Below are 22278 nucleotides of genomic sequence, written 5' to 3'. Positions count from 1 at the left end.
GACTATCAAGATAATGCACCTTTTTAAAATCTGGGCCCGGCAGACGCCCCAGCAATGTCAGTGATGCCCATCTCTTATTTTAACCCTCACTCCAACCAATAGCGGAGGCCTTATTCCCACTTTACACAGCAGGAACTGAGGCACAGAGAGGTTAAGTCACAGAGCTAGGACCTGGCGGAGTCAGGATTTGTCACACTTTAAAGAGCTGTATGCTTTGCACTACACCACCCTGTACCTGATTCATGTTATTCTTTGCTTAAGGCTGGTCCCAGCTCACATACCCATAATCAGACTATATATTAGGGAGGGTGTATGTTCATTTATATATATATATACACACATACATACTATATGTTGGTACACACACACACATACACTACCTTCATTGAAGGAGTAAACTAGAGAGAATACTGAGCTGAAAGGCATAAGGTCCCAGGGAACATGGTTAATTCCCTCGCACTGTCAAGTTCTGATTGGTACTGCCAAAGGGTAAAGTGTCACAGGTTACACTCCGCCGAGTTCACAACAGCAACATATACAATGTTTTGTAAACTCCAGAGCCTTGTCCTCAGGCTCATTATTTCCTATTAAATATCTTGTTTCTAAGCCAACCAGTGAAGAAAAGTGAACGGTGCTCGACCTTCGTGTATCAACTCTTTTCTCTCAACTCCCGAAGAAAGTGATGAGGAGACATGACCCAGGAATTAGTGGCCCAGCCACTGAACTTACAGGAGGAGTGGATGCTGGGGAAGCTTTTGCGGCCCTCGGACACCAGATCGGGGTCACCTGTGCAGTGCATTTCCGAGTTCATCACTCCATCTGGAAAGCAGCGGTAAAAGAAATCGGGGCGAGGTCTACAAAAGACACCATGGACATTTTCAATATAAAACGCTGCCATCACAAACAAACCCCAAGCTAACCCCGCTGTCCCCTGCTGTCCTAGCTCCTCCTGCTGCCATCAACAGCGCAGCCCGCCCCGCCCCGAAGACACTATGGGCTTAGGCAAAGCTCAGGCTTTGGGGTCAGAGAGATCTGGGCTGGAACTCCCACTCTGCCACTTACTAGTTTTATGACCTTGGGAAGGTCATGTAGCCATCCCCCACCCCAGCCTCAGTTTCCACATCTGTAAAAAAAGGGAGATCAATACCTACCCAAAGGTGAGGTCCTGCAGGTCAAGTGAGGTGACTTCCAGGAGCCACCTAAGCCCAGGGCCGGTGGAGTAGAAGGCAGTTCCTGCCTCCACCTATGGGTCCGCTACTCGGAGGCTGCTTCCAGGACCCAAGCCTCCAGGCTCCTCATGGCCCTGTAGCTTGAATTTGGATGGCCAACTGCCTGCCCTTCCTTAAATAGCAGTCTCACTTAAGCTCACTGAGAGGACCTGGAAGCCCAGCTCCAAGATGCAGAGCACACAGTCGCCAGGTCGGCACCTGGTCCAGGTTGCGGGGGAGGCTCTACAGGGAGGCGGTTCAAGCCGGCCCCAAGGCCGAGCCTCCTGCCACAATCACGGATAACGTGTACTGAGTACGTACTGCATACCAGACCCAGCACTAAGCACCGCCCATGGGTGCATGTTTTTTTTAATTTTATTTCCTTTTAAAATTTTTATTGGAGTATAGTTGCTTTGTAATGTTGTGTTAGTGTCTGCTGTACAGTAAAGTGAATCAGTTACATGTATACATAGATTCCCCTCTTTTACATTTCCTTCCCAGTGAGGTCACCACAGAGCACTGAGTAGAGCCCCCTGTGCTAAACGGTAGGTTCTCATTAGTTATCTATTTTATACATAGCGGTGTATATAAGCCAACCCCCACCTCCCAATTCGTCCCACCCCTCTTTTCCCCTTGGTAACCGAAAGTTTGCTCTCTACATCTGTGACTCTATGTGTCATACGATTCTTATGACAACCCTGGGTCAGGCCCTCGGACCTCCTTCATTTCACAGGTGCGAAAATGAAGGCTCAGAAAGATTACACTACTGCCCAAGGTCACACACAACCAGTAAGTGGCAAAGACAAGCTCTGAACCCCAGCAATTGGATTCTTGTGCCTACACAGCTCACCCCACGCTTGTCCACCTCACTCAAGTGTGGACTCTCACACAGATGTGTGATGGTGAATTACTTCACATTAATTCAACTAACCTTTGCCGAATGCCTGCCGTGGACAAGGTCTTGCTAGCACTGTAAACACAATCCCCCTTTTCTGTACGTACTGGGTTACAGTTCACACAGACTGACTCACTGGTCCTCCAGCTCTGGGATCTGGGCCCAATAACAATCTATCGATATCTGTAACATACCAATTATCAGTAATCTACCAGAACTGCTGGCTTACTGTCTCTCCCCTATGTGGCTAGTGTTCCTCCAAGTGTGGCTATTCACCTACTGAACCAGAACCTCAGAGTGGACACGGCCTGGGAATCGGCGTTTTATCAGGCCCCACAGCAACTCTAAGCCTGGAAAGTTGCAAGGACACTGCAGCCCCAAGCCACGCACTGCGCAATCTGTATGCCTCTTCTGCCCCCTCGATGCCTGGCCAGCACCACGCACCAAGTATTTACATGATCACTGATACTGAGCTTCCAAGAGGGGAACCAGCCTGTCCAAGGCCAACAGCCAGGCAGGGCCAAGGTCAGGTCCTGAATTCGGGTCTTTTGACGGTTCGTCTCTACAGAGATTAGCTCACTGCCAGAGCGGCTGAGGGAGGAGGCAAGATAAATGGAGAAGAGAAATCACTTCCCAGGGGAGTAAGAGAAATGGGCCATGCGCCAAAGCTCAAACGCCAATCCAGATTTCTTATTCCAAAGAGAACGATAAGGAAGAAAGCTTATTTATTTTTTGGAGGCCAAAACTGGCAAGTGAGTGGGTGTCTGGTGAGGCCCTGGAACATCAGTGGATGGACCAGAGATGCCAGCAGTGGGCTTTGGTCCACAAGAAAGTATAGTCAGTGGATACCGCTTTACTATTGATGCCCTGCTTTCTGAAATACTGAGTTCGTAATTCAAAGGAGAGGAAAGATCTGTGCTGAGGACAGAAATCTCAGAAGGACAATAACTTAAGGGAAAACCAGAAGAGCTCAAATTTGTCCCATCCAGTGTCCTGCGGCCAAGGCTCCTACGTAGAAAACCCTGAGAATCAGTCACTATTTGTTTCTTTTTTGGAACTTACCTTCCCACTATTAATTTAATAGTGTTTGTGCAGACTCCATTCAAAGCAAGAGCCAAGGACACGGCTACAAAACAAAACCAACAGACAGAAAAATAACCAGCGGGCTCGCAAATCAAAACCATCATCATCATCGTTATCATCATCGTCACCATCACCTCTGTTCCATCGTACTACTGTTTAATTTATGACCACAGAAATATGAGCGAATACTCTAAAAAAGGGAGGCAAGTTTGAGCAGCTAAAGGAAAATGTAATTAGAACAGGACTTTGGAGAGTGACTCATAAAATTCCAAGCCTCTGTGACATGAAATTGATCTCTCCTCCTTGAATGAAATTTTCAATATCACTGAGAAGCCCATCTATCATGTTCTGGCCTGATAGGAACAGATTTAATAGGACAGCACGTAGAATCCCTTTTACCGGTAGCAAGAAACATAACTTTTTTATTTCCTTCTGGCAATCTTCTCAGACACAATTCTAATCAGAGCAGCTGCTGGGATCCTACTGCAAGTAGGACGTGCCCACTCAGCCATCACCTCCTTGTTGACCCGCGTCTCCTGCTGACGGCTCTCCACTTGTTATCAAACAAATCACCGTTTCCGAGAAGGTGAAGTGTCCCCAAAACCTCGTTCGCTTTTGAAAAGATTTGCCCAGGTGGTGCTTCCTGCCACCTAAAACAGTAGGCATTTCTGGATTACATCCTTTAAAAATAGGCAGCAGAGGGACTTTCTCCCAGCAGCTTGGAAGGACTTTGCTGGATAAAGCACAGATCATCCAAAGCGTGCAGATGAAATGAGTCATGGAGCTTTCCCTGCAAGGACCCTGCACCTCTCTCCTGTGTTTATCAAGACTGCACAAAAGGCAAGTCAATGCGATGGAAGGCCAAATGCTTTGCATAAGCAATAAAAACCTATTGATGCCCTGTTCCATTGCTTTGTTGAATAATAAAGCATATGAGTTACGATTTCCCTTTGGCAAGTATTAACTGTTCAATACTAGCTGAGATTTACGTAAGAAAATAGCAGCGGAGGGCCATTTTCGGAAAGGAGCTGCCTGGAGCAATTCATGGTCATCAAGGGAGACAAATGTGTTATTCTACAAACGGAAAGTACTGTGAACCGTCAACAGTCACCAAGGGCACAGACCACTGAGGTGGAGACAGAACCCAGCTGCTTTTAACAAGTCATGGGAAGCAAAGAGAACGGGAGGGACCAGTTCAAACGAACACCTTTGTCAAAGGGAAACTAATCCCCTAAGTGCGGGATGGGCAGCAGTGCCATATCTGACTGTGGCAGCAAAGGAGGGATGGGCCACCGGGGTGGAGCGCAGAGCATGCGTCAGCAGCGCGGCACCACCTTTAAAATACCGAGCACGCAACTGGGGTATATAAACTGGAAGCAAGAGTGGGGGGACGGGACTTGGAGAGATATGATTACATTCTGCACGCACAGACCCTTCCTTCCTAAAACGCTGGCTTCCCTTCTTTCTCACAAGCTCACAGCACTGCTGAGAGGTCTCCTTTGCAGAGAGGAGGGAAAATTCCCTGGGCCATCTTCACGGCAGAATTCTCCCACAGATACGACAATTAACAGGCTGTGAAATAGCCCTGAGATGACAGGGGCTTTTCTTCTCAGGGCTAGTCCAGCGCGCTCACTGTTGTGTTTTCCCAGAGGGGCCAGACTCCCTCGTATCCTGGTCCTAGCATGGCCTCTGCACAGAGAAGGTCTCTGGGAACAAGCATCACTAGCTGATCTCCCAATGCCCTTGGGGAACTTCAGAGACTGCTACATCAGTCCAGAAACACCATACGCGTCCTCAACCTCTGCACCGGCTGGATTTACTGGAGCACAGAGCAGTTCTCTGCAAAGCTTCAAGTAGCTGAGCTAGAAAATGTGTGGATGTGATATAAGCACCAACAGCTGGCAGCTTCACTCTCTGATCCAAAAGCCTGAAGGAGACAGAAGAGAGTGGGGATCTGCAACGACAGTACTTAGGGTGGGAGTCATTGCAGCCTTCCGGAAGTGAAATGAACTGATTATTATGTTCATCCGAATAGCACAACCCCCAGGGGGACCAAGATAGGGGACCTCTCACTGATACCAGAGGGAAGGCTGGGCTGAGATTAGATGTGTGACAGGCTGGCCAAGCGGGAAATGAATGGCGCCAATCATGGGGGCAGGGGGTGGCTTGTTGATTAACAATAACCCAGCGGGCCTGGTTCCTAAGGGCTGTGTTTACAGCATCCCACAGCACTGCGGGCTTGAGAGAAGAGTCAGAAAGACAAGCCAGACTGTGTCTGATAAAGAAATTCAAAGCAGTGTGTCATGTGAGCTGGCCTGCAAGTGGCCTATATGGAGGGCACTCCTGCTTAAAGGCACCCCAGAGGATTAAGAGGGGCTTTTGTTGTTGTTACTTTTGTTGTTGGGAATTCAGCACCACAGTCCTTACAAAACAGGGTTCTCCAATTTACAGACCTGGCTGTTCCGCAGCCAGATCCCTTAGAGCCCGATGCTGGGTGGGGCAGGCCTCGCTTGTCCAAGAGCAGATGCACAAGGGGGGCTGCTGTGGACAGGCGGATCAGGGGAGCTCTGGGGGTTCGGGTCTGCTGAAGATGCCTGGGTAAAGAAGGGACCTCAGCACTAAACCACCCTCACTGAGAAAGTCCTGCATCCCAGGTAACAGTGGAAAAGCTACACCTAGTTTTCTGTCCTTGGTTTTTAAAGATCACTCTCCCCACCCCCTACTTCCAAGGCTTCCTAAAAGCAGCAATTTAAAACAAACTGTGTACCATGGGAGGTTCTTCATCATTTTTACAAGGCAGGCTCTCATTTATCTAGGCAAACAGAACATCCAATAACTCCGCCTTCTCTGTTAACATATAGGAGGCCGGGTATGGGGTGCAATTTTGAGATGTCATCCTAAGGGAGATTTAGCGAAGAATGAAAGGTCTAGGGAAAGTAACTGTAAGCTACTCACTGCCATAACAACAGCCCAGCTCCAAGAGCGGGCAGTAAATTACAACCATAACCATGAAAGACAGTTCCTACCCACAGTCACATATCTCGGGACTCCGCGTCAAGGGAGCGACTAGAATAACAAGTGAAGCAGAGGGATTTCCAGGTCAACTGAGAGGGCTCCTGAAGGGACATTTGGGGGACCACAGTGATATCTGTCCAGATGCTCGAGCCCCATGTGGGAGGGCACCTACGCCCTTCCTGGAAAACCTGACCTTTCCACCACCTCAGCTGAGGAGACAGAGACCATGTGACGACCAAAGCATCAACCCGCACTTAAGCAGCCGGGGGTACACACCTGACTTCAGGGAAGGCATCCACAGGCTGGCCAGAGACTCGGGACTTTTGTGTCCAGGCTTTTTGAGAAATGAGTCAAGCCAGAGTCTCCACCTGGGAAGTCTAGACCACGAGATGCAGTGAAACTTCGAGGTGGCACTGGAGCTGAACGGTCATACAGGGGTGGGCCAGGGGCACCCACCACTGCGAGCCCAAACCTCACACAGACCAAAGGTGCAGGCAGCAGAAACGACGTCCAGACAGGAGACTGAGGCAGGGAGTGAGAGGAGAGGAAGGGCACATCACAGAGAGGAGGGGCCGTGAGGTGGCAGGGGCGCCTCCACCCCTCGTGGCCTGGATACCAATTCCGTCCCCACGAGGCTCCTCTGTCCTTCTGCTCCCTATTCCTGGATGTCTGTGAGATTGCTTGTTATAGCCCTGTAAGCAAACCTCTAACTTATTTGATGTAATTTCAGAAGAATTCTGTTCTTTTCAACTAGACAGAGCCTAACCAAAGCCTGATTATGTAAGAATGTTCCCTGTCCGTTTACTGCTCTGCATTCCCTAGATCTCACCCTCACCCTCCTTCCCTTACAAAGAACAAGGGAGACCATGTTTCGCTACATTTTCATTTCCTCAAAGCTCAGTAATTAACAAATATAACCTTTACTTAAGAATCTCATATTTCCAGATTTACTACCTAACTGAATGGTGAGCCTATACAACACACCAACAAACACAATGTGTGTGACGGACGGGTTGGGTAAATTTAACGTGTCATGTCAAAAAATAAACCTAATTCAGTTTTCCCAACCATCAAAAAGCTAAAAACCTGGCCTCCAGGTGGTTTATTTTGGTTGCTAAACAAGCCAAATAGTTTTGCTTTCTCTTAATGCTGTCATTTACTCAGTCTTTTGATTAAGATGCAGATCAGAAAAAACATGGGTTTAACCCTAAAAATGTCAGACTCATGTCACATGCAGATATGGCTCAGCTAGGGGAGAACTGATAACAATGGTGTTATAATCAATGGCAACGATTGGAGCATTCTTTACATAATAACAGTTGATTAACTGCCCAAATGTCCCCAAACTGAAGAAGAGTTATGGAGTTTGTTTCCAGTTTATATTATATTTTACATCTGCTTTTGCACATTTTTGCCTCTAGCCAATGGTGATTGGTCAAGGAGTCTGTGGTTGACTTTTGAATTGCCCTTAAATATGGGCCTATTAGCCACAAATGTGGGGTTGGGCAGTCAGTGGTGACAAAGTTTCAGACTCACTTTCCCTTACAGCCAACAGCTGCCCTTCTGGTGTGCCGGGGAAGCACAGAGCTCTGATGGGGAGTCTGACACTCACTTTCAGCACAATGGACAGCGGCAATGGGCTGACCCTGAAGACAGGGTACTTAAACCACCCGTGCACTGGTTCTTCTTAGGGGTAAAAGTTTACCTTGTCTTGTGTTTCCAAACTTAATTTGACGAAGAGAAAAATCAGCTGGGTGCAACTGAGACTTTCAAAATCTAGCGACCTAAATAATTAAGTTCAGCCCCATCCCTTAAAGCAGGAACTGTGAATACTCTACCTAGGAAGGCTTCCTTAATTTCAGTCTTGTCTGTTCGCCGGATAATTTTCACCACACAAATAACAGCCAGGGGTGTGAGGAAAGAAATTGCCTGGAAGAAATAACAAAGAATCCCTTATGAGGACAGCAGTTTGCTATCAGAGGGCTGATTGATAACTAGTTCCAGTTAGCTTCGTTTAGACTCACTAGTTGAATGATCTTACTGAACTCCTGACCTCAAACGAAGAAGGATTTATATCTATACTTAGAGACTCCACAGACTTGAAAAATCAGAGGTCTGATTATGGGTTATAACTGATTTGTAATTGCTGGGAGCCACGTTTTAAGTGGTGGCTTTTTTTTTTTCGGTACGTGGGCCTCTCACTGTTGTGGCCTCTCCCGTTGCGGAGCACAGGTTCCGGACGCGTAGGCTTAGCGGCCATGGCTCACGGGCCCAGCCGCTCCGCAGCATGTGGGATCCTCCCAGACCGGGGCACAAACACGCGTCCCCCGCATCGGCAGGCGGACTCTCAACCACTGCACCACCAGGGAAGCCCCAAGTGGTGGCTTTTTAAACAGAAAAGACCAGTCCATAATTATACTGACTCATCTTTGCCAGTAAGCCTCCTCCCGTCTCCCCTGCAGAGGCGCGGAAGAACCCTTGGCCTCCATCCTCAGCACCCTGGCAACATGGGAGCACACGGGACTTGCTTAGAGTCGCCTGATTCATTCCCCTTTGGTGTTCTTTGGTCGAATATTCATTTCCACTGCAAAGCAGAGGTTAGTCCTTTTCCATGAAGTCTCTCCTCTTCCCTTCCTCCACCCCCTTTCTTCCCCTGGACCAAAGCACTTGGGAGTGCAGTAAGCGCTTAATGAACCAAACTGGCGGGATTCAGATGCAAGTGACACTCACTACTGAACCTTCTATGAGGCAGGAACTATGTTTGGGTACCGTCAGGTACTGGAGTCTCTTAAATCCTCACGCTGGCTTTGTGACAATTCCTTGCCAGGCTTGGGGACTACATGATGTGCCCAAGGACACACAGCTGGTGAGTAGCAAGGCCAAGCTTTGGAGGTCAGGTTTTCTGCCTCTCATGTCTAATCTTTAGTCAGCATTCTATAATTAGTACATTGTTTTCAACATTCCAACAATCAAAAAAAAGGTATTTATGTTATTTCCTTATGATTATAACGTCTCAGGATAACAATCAAAAGGGATTAAATATCTCACAAATCTACAGTTGGCTCACAGATGGTGGTGGGAGCGGTGAGGTGTGTCACTATTAACCAAACAGCGTTCCCGCTTTGGGAAATCTCCACCTGGGCTCTGATCGGTGTCACTCTTTGGAGAGGGGCTTTCCAAGACTAAGGCATGGCTAGAAGATACTCTCCTTTTTTAAAAAACAGAATTCATCCAAATGCACAGTCTTTCAAAATAATTTCGGAGGCCCTGCACACTTGCTACAGCCAGACTGCCAGAGCTCAAAGCATCTTGGGAGCTCCTCTTTGGGAGCTGTCTTCAGAGCCAGTTCCTGAGACGTGAAAACGCTTCTCCTTACGGGCTGGTTTCTTTCTGAGCACAAATGGTAGTAACCGGCTTGATGAGCCTCCTTATCGGCAGTGGCCCCGAATGACTTGGCTATTAAAACGCCACATCAGCAAGTCCTATCACCACGGAGCGTGTTCAGAAGAGACTGTGACACAGCTCTAAGAGAAGATTCAGAACTGAAGCAGGGGATTTCCCCAGGGGCGACTCAAAAAGGCCACACTCGCTTGTGAGTTAAGAACAAGCATGCTGTGTAACAAGCATCTCAAATGATGCTGGGGACTGAGAAACACTGCATCAGTTTTGACTCACACATTCAGTGTTTAGAGAGCAATGGCTGAAGTCCCTGCTTACGTAAGTCCGAAGTTACGGTCGAGGTCAAAGAAGTCCTGAGCTTTCTGTTTCCTCTCCCTTTGGGCACCAGAGACCAGCTACCACCCCAAACAGGAGAAAGCAGCTCACTGAACAGTGAACAGAGCTGCAATGACCCCACCCCCAGTCACACCTTAAATATGAGAATGGAGAACCGAAGAAAACACTGTAGGACAATCCCAGCTGGCACAGTCTGAGGTTACACAGAAATGGAACCGCAGAGAAAATATGAATCGGAAGACTTTCCCTCCAAGGCTCCAGAGGCTGCCTACAGGAGATGATCCCGAGCAGGACTGTGGTGACCAAACAGGAGATGGGGCGCCGTGTGGGAGACCGCGGCTCCAAGCCCGGGAGTCGGAGCCGGGGAAGGCATCAGAGCTGCCCGGTGGCTCCAAGCTCACAGCTTCAAGGCCAAGGGGGTCCCTCTTAGCACTGCTCGCTGCCTCAGCTCTCCCGCTCTTAATTACATCCCCATCCAGACTTGCCCAACCAGACAGCACTTTAACTCTCCTAGGTAGATGCACGTTGGTCTGTCTCCTAGAACCAAGGACAAACTGCTTCCTGGGCCAAGGCTAAGCACCAGGAGGGCCCAGGGCTTCCCATCTCACAAGCTTCGCAGGTGAGGAATTGCAGCCACCAGGCTAGCGTCCCAGCCCCCGCCCAGGCGGCCGCAACAGAAATGTCTGCACGTGACTGTCAGGGGTCTTTCTCTGCTCCTCTCATGCTAACGACATCTGGGTTCTGGTCTCGCTCCTTCTTCCTGGAAACATATCTGCCGTATCCTTGGGCAGCACAGTCCTCAGATCAGGACAGAGACTTACTTACATTTACCACCTGCTGCCCCCCACTTTTTATAACTCCCTTTCAACCAGAAGTTGGAATTAAGAGATGAGCCCCAGAAGCCAACACGTTAGGAAAACAACTTCCTCCGGGGCAAAAGCACCTCTGAACCGAGTGAAAGAATGAAGAAAAAAGAAGCACCCCACTTTCACTCAGCAAACCGGACTGAGTTAAACCGATGCCTGCCCCTTCCACGTTCTGACAAACGCCTTTCGAAGGCACTGTTCTGCTGCCCAAGCCCATGGAGGAGATGAAGATGGACACAGAGACACAGAGGTGGGAGTGGTTACTTCTACCTCCAAACAGGTGTGGAGATGGAGCACAGAAAGGGACAGACAAAATTTCCCCTGGGATTGTTTCCCTTAGATTAATGTTTCCATGGCTTAAAAAAATTGGAAAATCCTGGGAATGGCCCAGTGGGAAGACAGTTAATCGTCTATGCTTATTAAATGGGACCTGAGAGAGACCAGGACAATGAACTCCAGCCACTCACTGCTTCAGGATGCAGGGAACATACTGACCCCTTCTCTGTGCTTGAGTTTTCCCCACTAGTTATGAGAAAAGGGCTGCGCTTCTGAAAACTCACTAATGACATGTTCCGAAAATTCACTAATGACATGGTCTGCTACAGGCACTTCGGTAAATTAACTCATTCAATCCTCACAGCAACCCTAGGAAGCAGGCTCCTTACTTAATGGATAGGAAACTAAGGCACAGAGAGGTTAAACAACCTGCTAAAAGTCACACAGCTAATAAGTGGTAAAGTGGGAATTTGCACTCAGTCTGTTTAAATCAAGCTCTGTGCTTCTAACCCGTGCTGTAGCAGTTCTCACCTCAGAAGCAAGAAGCATTAATAAAGCATGGTAAACACCTTTACTCTGGAGCTGGAGAAGGAAAGAATGGGGCGTGTTTCCAGGAACATGGATAAGTCACAGAAGTGTTAGTGGCAGCTGTCATGGATTAAGCACCTACTACGTATTAGGGCCTTTCCTCACATTGTCTAATCCTCTAGCTACTCCGTTAGGGGAAACATCCTCCTTGTACAGAAAACAAAACTGGAACTCAGGGAGATAAGGGAACACACGGTTGCTTGCAGCTACTGGGACCGTGACGCTCCGATCTGGGCTGCCGTGCTGCCTGGGTTGGAGTCCTGAATCAAAGTGATCAGCTTAGCCCCACAGCCTCATCTTACAGATGGGGAAACTGAGCGTGAGATCACCTTGTATCAAAGAACGTCTCGTAAACTGCTAAGCAAATGCGCTACACAGCACCCACATATCAAGATAACATATGAAAGTCATTAAGCAGAGCCTGGGATGTGGCTGGTTTTGCATGATGCTCTTCCACAGGCAAGGAAGCCAGAGCTCCTGTGGAGCAAAATGAATGTGGGGAACAGACTCAGATCTAGTAGAACCAGTCTCATGCCCCAGCTCTGATATTTTCAGCTCTGTGACCTTGAGTATGTCACTTAACCTATTCACCTTTGAGTCTCAGTCTCAGTGTTCTCATCTATCAAATGGGTATAGTGATGATATACATAGCAAAGCATGGTTGCAGGGATTTAAATTCACTGAGTAGTTGAATGTTTCTTATAGATCACACCCTAAGTGAAGTGTTGTAAGTCTATCACCCTATTTGAAGCTCTCAACACCCTGGGGAGGGAGGAAAGTGTTGTTAAAGCCCTCTTTTATAGATAAGGAAACTGAGGCACCGAGAGGGGAGGTGATTTTCCCAATTTACGAAGCTAGTAATTAGCAAAGCTGGGAGTGGACCGAGGCAGTCCACTCTAGAGCCCCTGCCAACTGCTCACCCACGAGGCCCAGCAGAGAGTTAGTTAGTATCCAGGAAATTCTGATTGTTGTTCCCAGGGAAACCTGTGAACAGATGACCAATGCCAGGATCCTGTAACCAGACATATGGGAATAGAGCACTTTAAGCTCCAGCCCATCTGTGCAGGGAGGTCAGGCGCAGGGAAGAGCCCCATTACTCCAGGCGCCTTGCCCGTGCCCTACAGGACCAGTGTCTCCAGCAAGGGCTGGAGACATCCTGCCTTGTGCATCCACCAATGAAACCAACACAGGAAGTGCCGTCCATCCCGGCCATTGCTACACGCAGACAGTGGGTAAACCTGGGCACTGATACAAGGCACTGTGTGGCCAGCATGCTTCTGGGAGTCTGCCAGGCATGGAGCAGTGTGTGTGCAGGGAAGGGCATGAACGTGCCAAGCACTTTTAACCACCGAGGGGCTGAAGCCAGGGCACCTGATGTTAGGGCGCTAGCCAGAGAAGAGCTTGTCGCTGGGGTTCAACCACATCAGACAAAACAGTGGGCCCAAAGTGCCCTAATTCCCAGCATCTGACAGAAAGGTGTGCTGCGCGGTGCTTTTAACAACTCAGGACAAGCAAACGTCTGGGAAAGGCCCTGCTGTGGGCAAACAATTATAGCCCGTCACAAAGCCAAGAGTGAAGGCTTTTCAAAGGTGTCTAAAAATCAAACTATCACGAGCCAGCTTTGTCTCCTTTCCTTCCCTCCTCCCCCCAAATTGACTTTATTTCCATCTTCCTTAGAAGCATCCTATTCCAGAATAGAAACCCCTGTTATCAAATCAACACAATCTCAACGATATTCTACAGAAGTAAATCTTCTGGGCATATCAGTATCATGGGCAGAGCAAAACGAGGGGCAAAGGACAGGTCTTGGGTACATTTTTTTTTAAGCCAGGGAAAGAAATTGGGAAACACTTACCGTTCCTTCAGTTCCCTACCTGAGTCCTGCCTGTCCTTCAAGGGCTTTCCTGTGATGCTCAACCGTCTGACTCACGTTCATGTCTGTGCCCCCACTAGACGAGAAACCACACCTTATTCAGCTTCGCACCTCCACTACCCGCCGCTGGGCTTGGCTCAAGGAAGGTGCTTCGTAACTTTCTGCTGAATGAACTACTAATTAACTTACGTGAAGTTGTCCACAACCTGCCTGGATCCCTGCCGCCCTCGGCCCCCTGCAGCACACAGCACTCCAAGCAAATGCCTATTCGTGGGGCCCACGCGGCCCTGGCTCTGCTGTGTCTGTGCCTTTACACCTGCTCTTCTGTGTGTGACACACTGCACTCACCACCTGGCCACCTCACCTGAGCCCCCAAGGAGGCAGCACAGGCGAGTGGCTCCAAGGCCGTCTGCGCTCTGACTGCTGGCATTCAGATCCTGGCCCAGCCACTGATGCTTGTAAACCTTGGATAAGCTGTTTAACCTCATGACAGTTGCATTTTCTCCACTGACATGATGGGATAACGAAAGTGCCAACCTCAAAGGATTCTGAGAGAATTCACTAAGATGCTATTTGTAAAACGATGAGCGCAGTGCCTGCACTCAAGAGATGCTGCCTGCGGTTGTTACTACCATGACGAGAAGGAGGAGGGCGATAATGAGCATCCCTAAAAGTTTACCTGAGCCTCTCCGCCGGCTCTTTCCAGATTCCACTTTGCTGTAGAGTACCGTGTCCCCCAGGAGCCTGCAGGGGTCCAATCTGATTTGACTTCCCATCACCTGCAGCTCCTATGGCTTTCCTCACCCACATCCAGCTCCTGGGAGTGTTCTCTGGACACACAAAGACACGACTACTACAGACCACAAAGAGAGTACTGAAAAGCAACACCCGACACCAAGGGAGCCTTCCTACACCAAAAAGTAGGCTTTCAAAGATGATCTGATAACCTCCACACACTCAGAAAGGAAGCATGACCTCTTTTGCATAAGGGAGCAGCTGATGGTTGGGAACATCCAGGGAATGTTAAGTCGGGACGCAGCATGCGAGAAAAGAGTGCTCAGCCTGCCTCTCTGGTCCACAGGAGCTCAGAGTCATCAAGGGAGACAAGCTCCTGGAATCAAACGGTCCAACCACACCCAAGTTGCATGTTGACAGATATAGTCACCTCAGCTGATGGTGCCAAGGACAGAGGAGATGCCAGCCAGGGGCTTCTTGGTGATGTCATTACTGCTCACTTAATTCCCTAACATTCTGATATTATTTTTGTGACATTTGAACAAGTAGCTCCTTTAAAACACACACACACGCGCGCGCATACGTACACGCACACGCATGCGCGCGTGCGCAAATAGGCACAACTCCAGAGACACTGATTTCCCAAATAAAGAAACATCTGGGTTATAGCAGCTGCCTTTAAAAAACACTTTGGTTATTAGACAGTTAGCAAGTTTGCCTTTATAGTAAAACATTCTAAACAGAAGTAGAGGAGATCCCAGGATTCTGTTTATGCATTAAATAATGAAATTTGAGCTTTCTAAGGAAACCAAGCTATTTTTTAAAAACAGTGAAAATATGTTCTATTACAAATTCTTCTATAAACACCAGAAGGTTTAAAAGGATCAAAAGCAGACAAATGATGTCTTGTATTAAACTCTTAATAAAACCCAGGAGAACAAACCTAATTTATGTGGTGACAAAGCATTTTTCATCTCGTGTTACACATATTCTAAATGTATCTACTGCTTTCCTTGTGTTATTATGGAATCGTACTAAATCTTGTGACCAAATGAATGAAATTCATCAACTACTATTAACAAAACAAAAGGCTGAACTTATTTCATTAGGAGACTAGAGGGTATGAATCAGTGTTTGTGGCTGAATACCCCTCTATTCTCCGAGAATCACAGCACTGAAGAACTCCTTTACTGCCTCCTTCTCTTCACTGCCAGCATGCAAATGTGCTCCATCCTATTTGTGTCTGCAGCCAGAATATTTGTGGGGTTTTTATCTAGACTTCAAAACAATCCATTGTTCACAAATCTAGGATACAGCCACAAATTTCTCACAATATCCCAAATGAACATTCACTCCAAATTGGGTTTTACAGTACATGAAACGTGAAATCTTTGAAAACGGAAACCAGTGATCAACAGAAGCTTCCCCGATTAAAACCACGGAGTAAACTAGTTAGACACACACTAGTTACTTTATTTCTAGGATTTATGGAAGATTTGAGTTAGAGCAGAAATGGAAAAAAATCTGATTTTAATACTCAAGTGTAAGGTAATACCCTACTCACAAGCACCCTACTTTTTTCAATTTCCCCGATATTTACAAAAATCCAGTTTATTTTCCAGCAGAAAAGTAATTATGAGAAAGCAATTAAAATAATACTGTGATACTCATGCAGTGTTCCGGGCACTTTGGGATGTTTGCAGACACAAAGATCTTTCCAATCATCACCGATGAACAAGATTTCCTCCACAAAGTCAGAGGGATTTGTTTCAAAATGCAACAATATTCCTCATGTCCTCTATAAAAGCTCTGGAACAGTCATTTAAGTTCCCAGAGGCAAGACACACAATGGCTGCCTAATAGGAATAAGCTTCAAGCTACACGGCTGCCCATCCAGAAGCTGCGTTATTGCTCTGTAACAAGAGGCAGCTTCAATACTTCCTCTGCTGCAGAAAGGCCTGAAGGCAATTCTCCAGGAGCCAGTGAGCTCCAGCAAGGAGTCCTGGACACTCGGCTCCTGACTGCAGAGCAGCGTCCCGGCTGCGAGCAGGGCTCAGAGCTGGCTGCTCGGATGTGAGTCGTGGCTCTGCTGCTCTCTAGCTTGTGTGGCTTTGGGCAAGTTCCCTCATCTCTCTGGGATGCAGGTCTGCACCTGCAAAATTCGGGCAATAATGACATCTTCCTCACTGGGATACCGGGTGGGGCTAAATGAGATAATCCTTTCTTAAGCTCTCAGCCGAGGGCCCGGCACATAGTAGAGGAAGCGTAGGCAACTGTAATCGACAAGGGGCAGAGCGAAGAGGTAAAAATGTCCCAGTGTATCCACCAGCTGTGTGGATGCTTGCCCATTTATCCTAGGACCAGAGATGCTGTCAGGGGTGAATTACACATAGTGGTCTCATCACTGGTCAACTGACCAGCAAAACCCAGAAAAGTGGTTACCTGAGTACAGCTAAACTGAGGTTTTTTTAAAAACAGATGGAGCAGGAAACTCTGTTCACTAGTTGCTCATCTTATTTTACTCTAAGTATTCGGAAAGAGTCGGGTTTAGCTCAGGTAAGCAGGGCCCTTCTTTTCCAAAGCGTCGGGCAATTGCTTCTCACATGACCGAGCGGCGACCATCCTGATCTGGAACTGAATTTTAATTTGATGGGCAGCTCGCCTCTTTCTTTTTCAGGCTGCTTGCCATCACCAGCAGGGGTTGGAAATGCAGAAATGAAAAGCCATTTGGTTCATACTTGGGAGAGCGGTCAAATCAGCCATGAAATCATGGTACTTACGAACATGAGGCGGGTAGGTATGTTGTCTGACTGCACCAAAGGGTTTTTATAGAGCCAGATCTCCTCCGGCTGGATGACTCTCTGGAATGGATCCAAGAACTCCGTAAAACTGAAACGAAACAGAGAAAGGCGTGAGGGCTGAGCGCTGGAGACGGTGGCTCCTGCACACGCTCAGGCGGACGATCTGGCCTCTGGGGGAGCGGGGGGCGGGGGGGAGGACAGGCTGCCCGGCTGGTGGTTCTCGGCCAGTTTCAACCGGGGAAAGATGGAGGTAGTTACCAAGACTGTAGAATCTTCTGTCACCACCGGCCAGCTAAGACTAATTGTGGGCATGAGAGAACGGCTGTGAGGCTGACATACAAAGACTCTAGAAACTTGGGGATCCAAAGTGAACTGGGAGTTGAAGTCCAGAATGGTGGCTCAGACTGGGGCAAGGCCAGGCCAGCAGCACAGTCTCTGGGAACGAAATGGACTTGAGTTGGAACAAAGGTGAGGGAGCAGCAGGCAGGACCAGAGGAAGAACCAGCGGTGTTCTTCCCTTCACGTTCCCCCAGACGGCACCCTGCCACCATCAGCACCACCAGGAGGCAGACTGAGCTTCAAGAGAAGACAGAAGGTAGAGACAGGAGAGAAACACAGAGGAGAGGAAAGAAGGAAGGGAGAGGGGGATGCGGTACGTTCTGGGGCTGCTACCAGGAAACTGGACAGCTCTAAACAGCCCCCTCCTCATCTCGTCGCCTCCCGACCCCTCAAACATCCTGGGAGCCCAAAACATCCAGGCGGATGAAAAGAACTACCACCAAGAGAAAACCTGGAGGGAAGAACAGAGACGGCAGGTTTGCTTTGTCAGCTCTTGGCCATCAGGCCGCCTCCCAGCTCTCCAGCTCAGCTCTTCACCTGGTGAATTCAGTTCAGAATGGCTTGAGATGTGGCCGGAAGGAGAACAGGGGCCAGGTGACTCAGGGCTTGAGTGCCAGGCTAAGGAATTTGGCTTTTGAACCAATGATGAATTGGTTCTACTGAGAAGTGTAGAATGAAACTCCCCATTCCAGATAGCGGCGAAGATGGGGAACTGCAGCAGAACAGAGAAGGGAAGGCAGAGAGAGTTAGGAGGTTACGGCAGCTGTCCCAGCAAGAGACTGCTGCAGAGTGAAGGAAAGGGCAGGACAGAATGGAAGAACGTGCACATGGGAGGTGGGTGGTCAAAGCAGATTCCAAGGGCTCTGGCTTGGGCTTCCAGGAAAAGCGGTACCATCACCAGGATGGGGAGGACGCGGAGGTCAGCTGTCCTCTCGTCTAGGGAACCACACCCAGGTGACCAACAGTCTGGGTTTGCCCAGGACTCTCCTGGCTTTAGCACTGAAAGTCTTGTGTCCCCGGAAAAGCCCGTCTTAGGAAAAACCTAGATGGTGGGTCATCTTAATGCCATCCCAGCCCTGGGACAGAATCAGGGGTCTCACAGCCTTGGTTTCTACCCTAGACTTGGGCCTTTGTATGATCATGATTTGTTTGTATGTCCAGCTGCACTGGGAGGGTGTAGAGGCTGGGGGTCACTCCAGGGCTGTGTCCTCAGAGCCCAGTGACTGCAGAATCTGATGTCTGTTCAGGACTTTGAACAGCTGCCACAGAAAACACCCTCAGTCTGATCAGCCTCACACTGAATCCTATCACGTACCTAGAAGAGACCTAAAATTCAACCTGTCTTTTGTGTCTCTCTATACATATCCCTCCCTCTTTCTCTGTCTCTCTCTCTTCCTCTCCTCCCCTCCCTCTCCCCCCAGTGGAGGTTTTAAGTCCTAAAACTCTGTCCCTCCGTCTGTGTATTTATGTAATTTCAAGAAGAAAGCAGTGCCGGCCCCTGACTGTTTTGTTCAGCACTGTGTCCAGAACATTTCTACTGCAGGATCTTACTGCAAGTGCCCTGAGATCCCGTCATTGATGTGTAAGGTAACTTCTGCTAACGGCCCTCCAAGCCTCCTCCAAAGTGAGACACGGGGGAGCATGCCGTCTGGGCGCTGGGAAACCTGCTCTCTGCCCCAGCTCTGCCATTAAGCTGCTCTGGGCTTCAGAACAAGCCACTTCTCCTCACTGGGCCTCAGTGCCCTCACCTGCAACACGGGAGGTTGGGCTAAGCCAGAGGTGACAAATGGAGATGGGTCAGAACCACTGGAGACACCCTACCCCAGACCTACAGTCTTGGTATGGACTGGGCCTGATATGTGGATTTTAAAACACTCCCCAGGTGACCCTGAAGGGCCCAGCACTGAACGGAATGATCCCTAAGGGTCCTGAGCCCTTGTCCTTAAGGAAAGGAGACTTAGAGATTTAGCTCTCCACGTTAACAATTCTTCCGTCTGCTGCAGGACAGGCTATGGAGTCAGGCCCATCCACGTTCAAACTCCAGCTCCGGCTGTGTGGCTCTTAGTGAGTTCCTTAACATCTCTGAGCCTCAGTCGTCCCATCTATAAAATGGGCACTCCTTAAAGTGTGGGAGTAAAAATAAAATGAAAGAATATAAAGTACCTAACAGAGCATGAACAGAAAGCAGCATTTTATCACCCTTATCATTTTACTCTTGCCTCCATCTGCAAGTTTTTACTAGACAGTTTTCAGGCTTTCTTTTGGGGGGGGGTGGGGGGATTCATTTTGTAACAACCTACTCACTGCGCCCCAGTGTTTTTAAAACATTTTAAATATAACTAAGGAAAAAGAATTTTGTTTTAGAGTTGTTTTTGAGAATATACTTGTAAAAACCAAAGCTTCCAGAACACTCCAGTTACTCTGGCTGTATAGCAAATTACCCCAAAACTTAATGTCTGAAACCAACCATTTTGTTTTGCTCATGTTTCTGTGGATCAGAAAACTGAGAAGGGTCCAGCTAGGCAGAGTTCACTGAGAATCTCTCATGTGGTCACAGCAGTTAGATGTCAGCTGGGGCTGCATCACCTGCAGGCTTGAGCGGGCTGGACATCAGGATGGCCTGTCACGTGGCCACCATGGGTGCCGGCTGTTGGCCAGGAGCTCAGCTGGGGCTGCCGCCTGGAGCACCTCACATACTTCTCCAGCACCGCAGTCTCAGCATAGTCCAACTTCATCCAGGTTGCGGGTTCCAAGAGGACCAGGCAGAAGCTGAATGGCTTTTCTGACCCAGCCTCCAAAGTCTTGTGGCATCACTGGGTTACATAAGGTCAGCCCAGATTCAAGAGAGGGGACCCTACTCTACCTCTTGGCAGGGGTGTGGCAAAGTCCGCATTACAGAAAAGCAGGTAAGGGCTTCCCTGGTGGCGCAGTGGTTGAGAGTCCGCCTGCCGATGCAGGGGACACGGGTTCCCGGTCCGGGAGGATCCCAAATGCCGCGGAGCGGCTGGGCCCGTGAGCCATGGCCGCTGAGCCTGCGCGTCCGGAGCCTGTGCTCCGCAACGGGAGAGGCCACAACAGTGAGCGGCCCATGTACCGCAATAAAAAAATAATAATAATAATAAAAAAGAAAAGCAGGTAAGATGAGAGATATGGCTGCAGCCACCTTCCATATACAATCTGCCACCCACAGGCTGTCATCGCTGTAATGGTCCTGCAGCTCCCACTCTCAGAGACCCCAGAGCCTTGATTCCTGTGTCCTCCCCACACAGCTGGCCGCAGGGACAGGGAGCTGGCACACCGCTGAGCACTGTCCTTCCTCACCTCCTTTGTCTCCCCAGGGACACTATCCTCGTGGCCATTTTTTAAAGCCTTGCGCACCCAGCCTTTTGCACAATTCCTCACCCCCACCCTGAGTGGCTGCAGCCAGAACACATCTGTCAAGCCAATTATATCCTTTGGGAGCAGCAGTGCCAAGAAAGATAGATGTCCCCTGTCCAGCCATGCACCAGCCACAGGCGTCAGCTTCTGAGAATCCAGATAGCGAGGCAGCTACGCAGAGGACATGGGTCTCAAAGTGCAAACAGGAGCAGAGGTGGACATGTGGTGGAATGGAAAGCTCTGGAAGGTGTGTTCCCAAGAGAGGGCATGCCAGGCCTGGAAACATCCTTCCATGAGCTCTCTGTAGAGTGATTTGGAAACAAGGAAATGGAAACCCCGCTTCCACATGAGTCGCTCAGGCATGGGCTCTAACTGCCTGCTCGGCAGGCCTCACTACACACTGAGGACCCCCCAGCAGCAGCATGTACGATCAGGGCTTCCCGAATGTTAATGTGCCCGGGAACCACTTGGGGGTCCGGTGAGTGAAGATACGGCAGGTCCAGGGATGGGACTGAGGGCTGGCACCCCAACAAGCTTCCCGCTGATGCTGACGCTGCTGGTCTGTGGATCAAACCTGGAGTCGCCAGAGGCCAGGGCAGCAGCATAACCTAGGAGGGAGCTTGTTAAAAATGCAGAATCTTGTGCCCCAGCCGGGATCTACTGACTCAGAAGCTTCATTTTTAACAAGATTGGTGTGAGTGCTACAGCTGGAGACACAGAGCTCTCGGGGAAAGCCAGCGCTTCCCAACTTCGGCCATTTAAGAACCAAATTGGCCGTTGTTGCCTGATCCGCCCTCCACCTGTACTGTGATTTTTCTTCAGACTTTGTAAACTAAAATGAGGTTATTCTAGAAGAAACTTCATGACACTGCTGAATTATGAAATCAGGATTCCCTCTATAAACAGCTGGTAAACGTCAGAATAAATACAATGAAACAAAAGCATGCTCTTAAATTTTACCTTGATGATTTTGCCTCTGGGTGGAGGCCTGCCTTCCCTGTGATGGTCAACAAGACCTTCCGTGATGGAAGGAGAGGGGGCGGGGCGCATGCGCCCCCTCCGTGGTGTCGAGTCAGGTGGATCACATCCACGTGTAATCTAAATCCACCTTGCAAAGCCCCTACAATCCTCTCCAGCACCACTTGTGTCACAGGAAAGGCAGAAAAAAGATGAAAAACAAAGGTGACAACTCAAAAGCACAGCAATCTGGGGCCATTCGGTAGAGAAGAAAATAGCCCCACTGGTCTTAGGAATGCCTGCAAGCATCAGCATACCCCAGGCCAGGATAACTCAATGTCCTTGAGTTTTCAAGAAAAGGATGAAGAAAGTGTAGCAACTCTTGGACCACTGTGAGGTGTGTAAAACCACTTTGCTTACTTTCATTTCCAATAAATTCAATGCAGAGAAAAACATCTCAATGCCCAGAAGGAGTCTGACAGATCCACGGATGCAGAGTTCCTCATAGTCTGAGGCTGAGAATCAAAAC

General features: G+C 48.9%; 1 protein-coding gene across 5 annotated transcripts in view; it reads right to left on the bottom strand.

The window, feature by feature from the left end:
- PLPP4 (phospholipid phosphatase 4) overlaps positions 1–22278 on the bottom strand; it is a gene marked incomplete at both ends in the record, with an annotated part of 118982 nt that overhangs the window by 57212 nt on the left and 39492 nt on the right. For 2 of the 5 annotated variants that reach the window (XM_082673907.1, XM_082673908.1), the window contains 4 exons: positions 730–854; positions 3166–3229; positions 8040–8130; positions 17055–17163. In XM_082673907.1, coding sequence (XP_082530033.1) covers positions 730–854; positions 3166–3229; positions 8040–8130; positions 17055–17163 — 389 coding nt within the window. The remainder of the gene's footprint in view (positions 1–729; positions 855–3165; positions 3230–8039; positions 8131–17054; positions 17164–22278) is intronic. The other 3 variants (XM_082673910.1, XM_082673911.1, XM_082673909.1) reach the window with 2 other exon arrangements.

This window comes from Grampus griseus (genome assembly GCF_964374135.1).
Source record: "Grampus griseus genome assembly, chromosome: 16".
Classification (NCBI taxonomy): domain Eukaryota; kingdom Metazoa; phylum Chordata; class Mammalia; order Artiodactyla; family Delphinidae; genus Grampus; species Grampus griseus.
This window is presented reverse-complemented; position numbering and strand designations above follow the sequence as displayed.